The sequence below is a fragment of the Rhamphochromis longiceps genome, linkage group LG6 (assembly GCF_057381845.1).
Source record: "Rhamphochromis longiceps isolate RC_006_pf linkage group LG6, R_longiceps_female_GT1.1, whole genome shotgun sequence".
In the NCBI taxonomy this organism is placed as follows: Eukaryota; Metazoa; Chordata; class Actinopteri; order Cichliformes; family Cichlidae; genus Rhamphochromis; species Rhamphochromis longiceps.
The window spans coordinates 19,321,011-19,332,511 of NC_140562.1; the positions used below are offsets into that span (position 1 = coordinate 19,321,011).

General features: G+C 43.0%; 1 protein-coding gene across 6 annotated transcripts in view; it reads left to right on the forward strand.

Moving 5' to 3' along the window:
- fbxw7 (F-box and WD repeat domain containing 7) overlaps positions 1-8,847 on the forward strand; it is a 142,445-nt gene extending 133,598 nt beyond the window's left edge. For all 6 annotated transcript variants that reach the window (XM_085409588.1, XM_085409587.1, XM_085409589.1 and 3 more), the window contains 3 exons: positions 1,578-1,803; positions 3,872-4,082; positions 6,246-8,847. In XM_085409588.1, coding sequence (XP_085265714.1) covers positions 1,578-1,803; positions 3,872-4,082; positions 6,246-6,514 — 706 coding nt within the window. In that variant the 3' untranslated portion in view covers positions 6,515-8,847. The remainder of the gene's footprint in view (positions 1-1,577; positions 1,804-3,871; positions 4,083-6,245) is intronic.
- The last annotated feature ends 2,654 nt before the right edge of the window (positions 8,848-11,501 follow it).

An 11,501-nucleotide genomic window follows, 5' to 3' on the forward strand; every position in this document is an offset into this window, starting at 1 on the left:
GCATGGAAGATGCTCATGTCTGATAATATAATAGAAGAGGTGCTGACATGCACAAACATGGAGCCGTGAAGAGTAGCCACAGACAGGGGAAAGGTTTGAAAAAATGTAATCAAACTTAAGCTCCTAGCCTTCATTTGATTGACCATTCTTGCAGGAAGTGAGAAGAACTGGGATGTACCAGGTGGTGTGCTTTTTGGGAGTCCTCTGCATAACCCATTGTACAAGGCCACTATGTCAATTCAAAGATTTAAAGATATTCGCCATTTCTTGCACTTTGATGCCAAGAGGACCAGAGCCTACCGACTGAAAACAAACCACATGGTAGCTTTCCGCTACATATGGGGCCTGTTCCTGGTCAACTGCAGGCAGAAATTCATCCTCAGTGATTGAGTTACAGTGGATGAACAACTTGTGCCTTTCAGAGGGAAGGCCCAGCTTCTGCAGTATATGCCGAGCAAGCATACAAGAGTGATACAAAAACTCCAATATCTTAAAATTAATGAAAAAATAAATAAAAATGCAAAGGGCCTCATGTCACAAACATGTTTTATGAGGAATACCTCAAATATGAAAATATAACTCTTCGTTTTAAAGATTTTGAAGAATAACAACAGAGTTTATAGCAAAAGGCATTGATTTTATTTGGGGTCATTTTTGAAAGAGAGCATGTGGTTTCATAGTGATTAAATGGACCCTGTGAGGCGACTTAAGTGAACTGCTGCTCACTTATTCACTCAGTATCACACTCTGGAGACTCGAAGTGCTCTTTTCGCCTTAGGGCCCACCAAGGTTTTTGTGTAGCATTTGATTACTCACTCAGTGGAAATGCTGTGAGCTGCTGGTAGATGGTGAATAACATGTTGGTGATTTCTATCTGTGTAGCACCGTGAGGCATTTAATAAATAGAGTATGGGCTGTGTGTATCTACAGCATGTTTTGTTTTGTTTTATTTTTTTTTATGTATTTATTTATTTTTGGCTAAATTGAAATAGCCCGTAGAAAATTTAAGGTCAAATGCGGAGAGATGCCCGTCTTAGTCCTTACTGAAGTGTCTTGAAGCTGATGGAAGTTGATGAAAGTATTGACCTTAAGTGTGATAATCTGAAAAATGTTCAACTTGAGTAACTGTCACTCTAAAAGGAGTTTCTCTTCCTGTAACCGGTAATATATATTTCCATTCAGGGTGAATTCACAGATCAGGGCGGCTGTTAAAGACAGGTGTGGGGGTTTATTTCTACATTCATGTATGAACATGAATGTGATGCTGTGGGTTACTCATTGTCAGAGTAGTGAGGATCCGTGCATATGTGCCTCATTATTCTGTCAGTGCATTTACCATATTATGAATGAGCAGTTGTGTGGAGTATTGAATTTAATCTTGGAGAATGGATGACTTTAAATGCACGTTACATCTGTGGGAAAGCAGCTCAGCATAAAGGCAGCTATTGAATTCACGGTGGTTTGAACTGATTACTGCACCCGTACTCATCATCTCTCTCATTCATTCCTGAATCTCTCCTGAATATCTGTGTTGTGCTACGGTTACCTTTGTCACTGTCTGCGTTTGTGTCATGCAGGGTGGTCAGTGGATCTCGTGATGCCACGCTGCGCGTCTGGGACATTGATTCAGGTCAGTGTTTACACGTCCTCATGGGCCACGTGGCGGCAGTGCGCTGCGTCCAGTATGACGGGCGACGGGTGGTCAGCGGTGCCTACGACTTCATGGTGAAAGTTTGGGACCCCGAGATGGAGACCTGCCTCCACACGCTGCAAGGCCACACAAACAGAGTGTACTCATTACAGGTGAGGCCTCCCACAGCATTAAAGAAAAGACTGGTGTATACCAATCAACCTTGGAGCCAAATAAAATGTACGAGTTACTTTGTTTTAGAGTCTTTGAGAACTCTTATAAAAACATTCTCGTTTATGAATCAGATGCAGTTGGTAGTTTTTAGGTCCATATATGTAAGAACTCGTCTAACTACATTATTGTAAGGGCTGTCTGTAAGACTGATGTGAGCATAAAAGAGGCTTTAACCATGTTTGACTATTGTCAAAGGGCCGGATTTGCTAATCTAAAAGAAATAGCACAAGGCTTCAATAAGCATAAAGCAAGCCGGTTGTGTGCGTGACTTTCTACCAGAATTTATGAGCAACCAGTTCATCTCAGCCTTAACGAGAGTAGGACAGATTAAGGTGGCAAGCAAACACATGTGGGTTTGAGTGATCTACTAAAAACACAGCTTGTTGCTTACAATTTGTCAAACATAATACAGTCGTTAGTTTTATGCATGCATTTCTCTCTCAGCACGGCAGCATAGGCCAGAGACGGTGGAAGTTTTCTGTGGTAGAAACAATGATGTACTGGAGGAATGGGAGAAAATTTAAATAAACATTTCAAAATTACAATATCCAATCTTTTCTGCAAATGTGACACCTCTCCTACACTATTGGTGGAAGTTCTGTGGGTGGCTCAGGTGTGAAATGTATAGTTTTCAGGGGTTTATCAGTTTTCAGCGTTATTTTGTTATCGTTTTTATCGTTTACTCGTCTTTCCTGGGTCTTTTCACGTGTGTTATGAATAAATTTTCTTTTTTTCGGTACCGGTACTAGTTTTATTTTATTGTATTTATCCGCGACACCTTAAAGGCCGGTCCGTGAAAATATTGTCGGGCATAAACTGGTCCGTGGCGCAAAAAAGGTTGGAGACCGCTGTTTTAAAGGAAAAGTTTATCAAAGCTCTGCTTAACTTCTTGAAAAGAACTACAAGCCAAAAGACTGAAGGGCTGAAAGACATTTTGGCACAGTGGGCATGCATAATTTCCTTAAGTTGATAGTTGCAGGCTGTCTTTGATTTACACCAGCAAATTAAGAACCGTGTGCCTTGACAGTGGATGTTTTAACACCTTTTTGTGTTAAAAACAAGTGGAGAAAATCCTGAAACTAGTTATGTCAAATGCAAATCTAGGTTTGACCTTCTGTTCTTTAAATGTTGAAATAACAGTGCAATTAGCAGCAAACTGATTACCTCGAACTTTTCCTTTTTTGATCCCCAAACTTTGGTGACGCAACAACAGGTGACTCAAGTAACACTTAAGGGAAAACAGTCATAAAGATGCTTTCACGCTCATGGCAGTTGTCATATGTTTGTGTCACCAGAGTGGTTTGTGCTATTAAGAGTACACAGGTTAATTTTAAATGAAGAGCTTCTAAACGGGCCTTTTTACTGTACACTTTTCCTCTTAACTGTCCTAAACTGTAGGAAGTTCACTGCCGCGTGTCCTCCAAGGACTTCTGTGGAGTGAAATATTGCTTGTTAGGCTCAGGCAATTGCTTTAAACCTGTGGTGCACAAAAACAACAGATCTCTCTTTTTGCATGAATTTTTTAGTCCTTTATCTTATATTCATGTGCAATTCTATATTCTTAATTTATTATGTCCCAGCATATATGTGTGCTGTTTGTTCGTTTGGAGGAAGGGGGGAAAAAGTTTATACCCGTTTGTCCTCTAATATGTCCTCTCTTCTCATCCACTCTGTGTGATGACAGAGCACTTTAGCTGGTGCCATAACCCTCACAGAGGAGGCTGATTACTGCACTGATAGATTGGTTTTTGTGCCATGCTGCTTTGATAGACTTTTAAAGTGTTGGTTCTCTCCAACTAGATTTGGGAAGCAGCAGAAAAGCTTTAACAGATCAATACTGTGCATCCATTTTAAATGGGTTTAGTCTAAGGTTAATAGAAACAAAGTACGCAGTGTTGAAATGTGAGGTGCTTTTGCCGTCAACTCCAACTTCAAGTGACAGTTTTGGTTATCTAGAGGCGGCCGTTTGATTTTCAGACAATTTAAACGTATTCATTGTTTCTGTAGTTCGATGGGATCCACGTCGTGAGCGGCTCATTGGATACGTCTATAAGGGTCTGGGACGTGGAGACGGGCAACTGCATCCACACGCTAACGGGCCACCAGTCCCTCACCAGTGGCATGGAGCTCAAAGACAACATCCTGGTCTCAGGCAATGCAGACTCCACCGTCAAGATCTGGGATATCAAGACTGGCCAGTGCCTCCAAACACTGCAAGGTGAGGAAAGTGAAGTATGAACAGTGTGAGAGTTACTGTAAAACTTCTGGAAAACCAGAGGCTGTCTCAGCTGTTATTGAAATCTAATTACATTTTAATGACAGGTTTAACTTTTCATGACTACATCTCACACTTTTCTGAGTCCATCATGTTGGCAAAGCTGCGGGTAGTTGTTGCTGCAATGGAAGTCTCCAGGACCACACACGGGCAAAACACGTTGTAGGATACATACGAAACTGCTGCACATTTACTGCTGTTTGGATAAACCCTAAAAGAATAAAAGTGTTCTTTGTACTGCATTCAGCTGAGTACTCACACAGCAGCTGGTGCATTGTCTCCCACTCAGAAGAGCTTGACCTTAGTGGCTCCAACGTTTTTGGGTGTTGTTGGAGGATGTTTGCTTATCACTTCCAAATTTCTGTGTTTATTTGCTGGGAGTCATGAGATCAGACTCTTAGCTGTTTTATTCTGATAAAATAATTTCAGATGTGGTCTTATGCGCAGACCTTACAGTAAAAAATCAGTACAAAGGTCTCATGTGGCAGGACAGCCAGGCTACATCAGAGATTTTGGGGATGTAACTCTTATATTTTCTTTCTCTCTTAACTTTCTGTCCTGTCTTGATGTGCTACTGTTTTCATACCACTAGACTTGGTTATGTTGTACTCAAAGCAGCTACACCTAAGGTGGCTGCAAAACAACTTGACTGAAATGTAGACTTATAGATCCATGAATAAATGACTTAAAGTGTAGAAAAGTGGCAATGCTAGCCTTGGAGGATAACAACAACAAAAAACACGTTAGATGGGACTCTGTTTGATACTGACAGTCCAATTAAAAATCCATCTAAATTACCTGTTTGTGTGTGTAAGTGGAGCAGAACTGAGCCAACACCTTGCAAGCCTGCTGGTCCTGATTACAGTCTCATTTCCTTTGTGTCTGAATAGTTCTAACTCCATTAGCAGCACTGGTGCCTCACAGGATGTTGGAAATCCTTTGGCTGAATAGCAGTGGCAACCAGCAGTGCCCCACTCCTAACCGCCCTCATTAGCAAACTCCAAACCCGCATGCGGGTGCTGCGTCCACAGCGCACACAGCAGCCCAACAAAGGATGGTCGTATAAGAGCCTTAAGAGAGCAGGAGGGACGGCGTGCAGGGAGGGAGACTGTGGGTCTGTTTGGTGAAGAGAGGTGACTACAGTAAAAGACTGAGGGCCCGGGAACTTTGTAGGTCATATAATTAGGTCAGCAGACAATTTCTGCCATTCATTAGTGTGTTTTGATAAGACAATAGGCCAACAACAAGGCTGTCACTGTCAGCTCGAGAGCGCATAGGTAATCACGGAGCAGAGTGCTTTGTTGTGGTAATGGGAAGAGCAGAGGGAGGAGAGAGACAAGCTGGGGGTTGGTGCAGAGCAGTATTGTGTAGCCGGGTAAATAACTCAGCCTTTGAACTAATCAGAGACGGAAACAGAAAAGATGTGAACTCTTGTTCAGAGATTTCAGCAGGTTTCGTCGGTGAAAGGTTGTGTATCCTGAAACAAGTTAAATGCATCTGAGCTCACAATTCAGTCAAAATCAGTTCATTTGCCTGCACTCGACTCTGCACTCGTTTTTGTTTTCGCTTTAATTGATTTAATTAAGGTATGATTTTCAAGCCTGAAGGAGTCACGCATACAGTCACAAATAAACTCACTTCAGCCACTACACGCTTTAACCGGTATGTACTGGCACCAAACAGACCAGACAAAGGTGTAGCTGAAGCTGCTTAGCGTCTGTGACAGACAGGAATGAGCCCTGGCAGCTCGTCCTAAAGCCTGCCAGCTGTACGAAGATCTCATTGTCACAGCACCGTCAGGAGTAGGAGCTCTTCTTTCACCTCACAGGCTGACAGAGATCTTGCTTTCAGATCTTTCCCTGTATCTGGGTTCTTCATTATTTTTAAATTCACCCATTCTTTATGTGCCAGTAGACTAGCACGTTTGACCAACATTTTCCACGAGCTTTGGTAGAAAGGGATTCCCCTATGTTACAGGTTTTAGGACCTGACTGATCCACACACATTTACTGGAAACTTTAACCTGAATGTAAATGTTTTAAGCCATGAAAAAAAAGACTTTTCTTTACCTCGTCCCACTAAATATAAGTATCTTTGTGTCTTCAGGTCCTCACAAGCACCAGAGCGCCGTGACGTGCCTCCAGTTCAACAAGAACTTTGTCATCACCAGCTCGGACGATGGCACGGTCAAACTGTGGGACCTGAAGACCGGTGAGTTCATCCGTAACCTGGTGACTCTGGAAAGTGGCGGAAGCGGCGGTGTGGTGTGGCGCATCCGGGCCTCCAACACCAAGCTGGTGTGCGCGGTTGGTAGCCGCAACGGCACAGAGGAGACCAAGCTGCTGGTCCTGGACTTTGACGTAGATATGAAGTGAGAGGGAGCACGGTGGGGAAGGTCGAAGAGAGCGAACCGCACAGGAAGGAGTAGAGAGGGAATGGGAGACCTGGAAACTGGAGAGCCAACATCCAAATGCTAGAACCACAACCACCAACAGTGGGCTGTCCTGTCCTCTACCATCATCTTCCCACGTCCCCCCCCCTGCTTTTTTGGGCAAATGTTACTGACAAAGAGACACACCCTCACCTGTTCAGCCCCTGCTTTTGAGCCCCTTCCACCAGCACAAGGTGGAGCCTAAAGGGGGATCGGGTTGGAAACGAGGCGAGGAGGGCGGAGCACGACTGGTCTGTCCCTTGATTGGCTGTGAGAAAGAAGAGGAAGAGGGGAAAAAAAGAGGAACGGCCGAAAATGACTGAACTCTTTTGAAGTGACTCTCAATCCTTTCAGTTTGGGGGCAGCTTCACTCAGAGACTTAGTTTCGCTCAAGCCTGACAGATTTTGACATGTACAGAGATATATTATTTTTTAAAAGCCCCTCCCACCCTCTGTAACCCCCTCCCATCAGTGTGCGGCCCCCCCCCCCCCCCCCCCCCCAAAAAAAAAAAAAAAAAAAAAGACAAACACACACATACACTCAAAAGGCTGACCGGAAAGTGGGAAACGTTGACCGTAGGTTAAGGCTGAGAAAGGTGGATTTTCCACACCTAAAGAGCTGCTCGGTGTAGCCTGTTCAGGCTAGTTTCTCGTCACTCCATTTCTGTTCCTGTTTGTTTCTCCCCTTCTGTAGTCTGATTTCTTTAAAATACCGCACACAAACACAACTGTGAATTTCAACACCTCTTTGGTTTATCATATGAAAGGTTTTGTTTTTTCCGCCTTTTCTCACTGTTGCCAACAGCAACAAATCCCAGTATTAGAAACCTGCCCTGTTTAGGTTTGCCATCTTTGTCACAAGGGTTTATTTTGTTTTGATTTGTTTTCTTCCTTTCTTCCTGGTTCTTCCTTTCTGTTTTCTACATACCTGGGTTCGGAGCGCCGTCTCCACATGAACATCAATGCTGTCCAGATTTTTCCAGAGTCTAGCTGGGGTGGTTTCCTCAATGCCAGTGCTGTGACGAGAAGAAGAAAAGGTCCTTTGCTCTAGGCGCTGTGGATTAATGCCCCCCTGAACCCCACTCGTCCCCCTCCCTTCCCCTCTACCGTTTTCCCCCCCAGTGGCCAAACTGTATTTATGCTGCTAGATGAATGGGGAAAAAGAAAGAGAGAGATGGAACTTTTACTTGCTGTGACGTTTTAGTCCCAGGCAAAATTCCAAATTGAACTCTATGTTTGGACTTACAGAAACAAAATATGAGAAAAAAAGGTAACATCCAGCTTTTTATTTTCTGTTTTGTTTTTGCCACTGAAACTTGAGCCAAACGTGCCTCTACGAGGCCGAGAGGAGGGAGCGTGTCCGACAGATACCGGCGGGGAGCGCCCGCAGAGAGGAAACAAGGGGATGTACACTGTTGGCGTGCGTGCGTGCGTGTGCATGAGTGCGTGTGTTTAGCGTGTTAATGGGCAACTTGTAAACACATTCCTTGGGACAAAGCTCTTTCGGCCTGTTCTTTGGGGAAATGTACAAATGCTGTTCAGACTGGCAAAGACAAAAAAAGCGAAAATATAAAAAAAAAAAAAAAAATCCTAGCAGATGTATCGATTTTTAACAGGTGAATGAAAGAACTGTCCATATCCGTGCGTGTGATTGTTGTTCCGTTCAAAGATGTCTGAAGCAACAGAGGAGACCATCACAAGCATCAACTGACAGGCGGAGCTGCCGGGAGTCTTAGTGTTACATGTGTCACAGTCGAAATCACCCAGACGGCCTCGCGGGTCATCATGGGGGGAGAAATTTTAACAAAACAAAAAAATCCCACAAAGGCAACAAAACATGAACAGAAACATTGTAGCCAAACAAAAACCGTCCCAATCTCCAAGAGTCACAACTCAAGCTGAACTGTGAAAGTGGTATAACACTGTATATTAAAAAAAAAAAAGAAAACAATCTTGCTCTATCTCCTCTTGTTGTTTTCTCCCTCTGATTTTAATTTATGATCTGGTTTGAGAAATCAGATTTGTTGCAGGTGTTTTCATTTCTTTTTTTCTTTGTTTTTTTCCAGTTCATGTAAACTGCCTGGCAAAAAAGAAAACGGACAGAAAAAACCTTAAAGGGATTGTGTATTTGTTTGATTCACTTAGAATTTTATTTTCTTATAACTTAAGTGCAATAAAATGTGGGTTTTTCTTTTTTCATTTCAAGCTGACAGTTGTCTGTTTTTGTTACCTGTATGAAGGCATCTTATGTGTTCAATAAAGCAAATTATTTGGTAATTACATCCACAAGGGAATAATTTTAAACATTAATCACAGCGCAGTCTTAGTCTTCTAGTTTTGTCGACGGTGTGATCAGAGCACCTTCACAAAAACAGATATCTGACTTCAGTTTAGTCTCCCCTTCAAGATGGGCTTCTTATGTCGCTCTGCACCATTTCCAGCACTCCTGCTACTTCCTGTGTACTCCCTGGAAGTCCCATTCTGACCACTTAAAATGCGCACGCTTTCATGTGACGTCCTGCGCAGTTTTCAAACAATAACTTTTCAATTTGTCCCATTTCCCAGAAAATAAAATCAAAGTATCAGAGAGACAAATCTGTGGACTAATGCGAGATTTTCAGTAGTGACTTTATGTCCAGTTGCTGATGAAAAGAGCAGCTAAGGGCATTTTTCATTCCGCCATTATAATTTGTCGCTCCGGCAGGTGAGCGCGGGGTGTGGATCCATGTTTGTGAACACGAAAAGTTAGCGTAACATTATTTTCAAATTGATAACAATAGGGGAATCTACTAAACCTCAGATGAGTTTAAATCTCTGACTTTGAATTCAAAGTCAAGGTCAGTGTTCGGCTTTAATGAAAAATCACTTAGGGTTTTTACATTTTTACCACGGGTGCAGCTCCTATAGGAGGCTGAGGACACTGCCAGTACTTTTCTTTCAATAACGGAGGAAGGAGGCGGCCACTGACTGGTTGTTTGATCGCAAGAAGCTACAGACATGTAGATGACAGTCCTCAAAATCATCCACAGGCACTCCAGAGGACCAGTGCACAGTCATGTTTAAGCCATAAGGTTATGTCAGTGTAACAAGCATGCTCCTCGGCACCCAACTTTGTGTTTGGCTATTATACCAAACAGTAATAATTCTCAGTGTGAAGCAAGATTTTCAGGTATGTATTAAAATCATAAACACTCAAGGTTCATAAAAGGACTTCTAGAGGGCGATCAGGATATCTTCATGCCATCCAGAAGAACTGGACAACGAAATGACCTTCAAGGATTTTTAGCAGTATCAATAAGTAATATAAAGTTAGACCTTAGTCACTAAACTTCCTGATTGTGCATGGTGCTCATCCGATTGCATCTCCAGCTCAGCAGCAGTTCCCATTTGTCCTGTTTATTGTTGAAGTCACATTATCAAGAAATCCCACGAAATGACTGAACGCACTAACAGCCCCTTAATTTAATTCACTAGTCAAACTTTTAATTCTGCATTTCCAACACGTTTCCACTTTTTGTCTGTCATGTTTTATTTGCCATTCACCCAGGAGTGCCTGCAGAATTTTTTTTCAAACGGGGGCCACTAAAAATACTGGGGTGGCACAACACAGAAAAAACTATGCCAAGTTGCCTGGTGCAGCAAATTTTGAGAGGTGGCTGCTGCCCCCTCCCTTGGTGCTACCATTCACCCTTTTAGCTCTGCACCATGAGCTACTTGACCTCATCACTACTCTTTCCTACAGAAAATGAAAATGGTTTGATTTTTAAAAACAGAAATTCTCCTCAGACAGAAGCACTCAAGCAGAAGCGAAATCTCAGAGGGTTTGACTATATGGAGGGTGAAAAAAAAACCAGTTCACTGTGATGAAGCAACGTGCCTGCCAGCTTAACAACATGACAACTCTTGTTGTGTTTTTAAATAGTTTTTGGACAGTGAAGGATCTCCTCCTCAGAGGAAGCTGTATGGCTTTGGCCTCAGTGGTAGTACAATCATTTTTTTTCTCTGGGGATTTGTTGACAGGCGTTATAAAGACTAATGCCAGTTCTGTTCTTTTGGTACATCAGTATTATATGCACTGGTTACAGTTCCCAGTGGTGAGCAGCTGACAGAAAATGAATCGGCAGCAGTTTGCTTGCAGTCAGCCTGCAACCGAACACCCAATGGGCCCAAATGTAGAAATGTGGCCCAAGTGTCCCATGATTATCTGCCTTAAATTTCTTGTAAATCCAGTTTTACGTTGAGCATTTCTAAACAGCAGGATTACTCAGATTTCTTTTTGTTATGTCGCCTTTTTTTAGGAGCCTTTTTATGTAACATATTCAAAAGGAACTGAATCCAGATAACCTGAAGTGTTAGACAAAACACTTATTCACACTTCCACTAAGTGTAATTTTATCAAAGTGTTGTGTTGCAGCTCAAAAATACTAATGAGCTATTTGTTTTCTGTTTAGTCTTTAATTATTTTTCAGCCTGTGAAGATAATTCATGCAGTTTAGCTTCGCATGTTGCGTTCATTCTGCTCTGCTCTCTCCTCTATATAAGAGACCGTGAATGGCGGCTGGGGAGCGATTTAAACGTGACCCACTTGATGCCCACCCCCCCCAAAAAAAACGTTATCTGTCATGAGTCCGTACAGCTCGTGTGGCAGCAGTTGCAGTCTAGCTGTGCTCCAGATTCCCTCCCGCCTGTTGCCTAGCAATAGTTCGTGTCTGGCCCGGCCTCAGAGCTCGGTGTCCACTCGGAGTATAAACAGCATTGTGAGGAAGCAGTGAGGGCTGTTCATCCTCACATGAATGGACATGAGGGGCGTTTCCACTTCGACTGAAAAGGTCACGTTATGCGCAGTTTGTTTCCAGGATCCACTTGTGTGGCGTGCAAGCAGCCCCTCTGCTCTGGAGAACAGTAAACAACCTGAGTGACACATTGTTGCC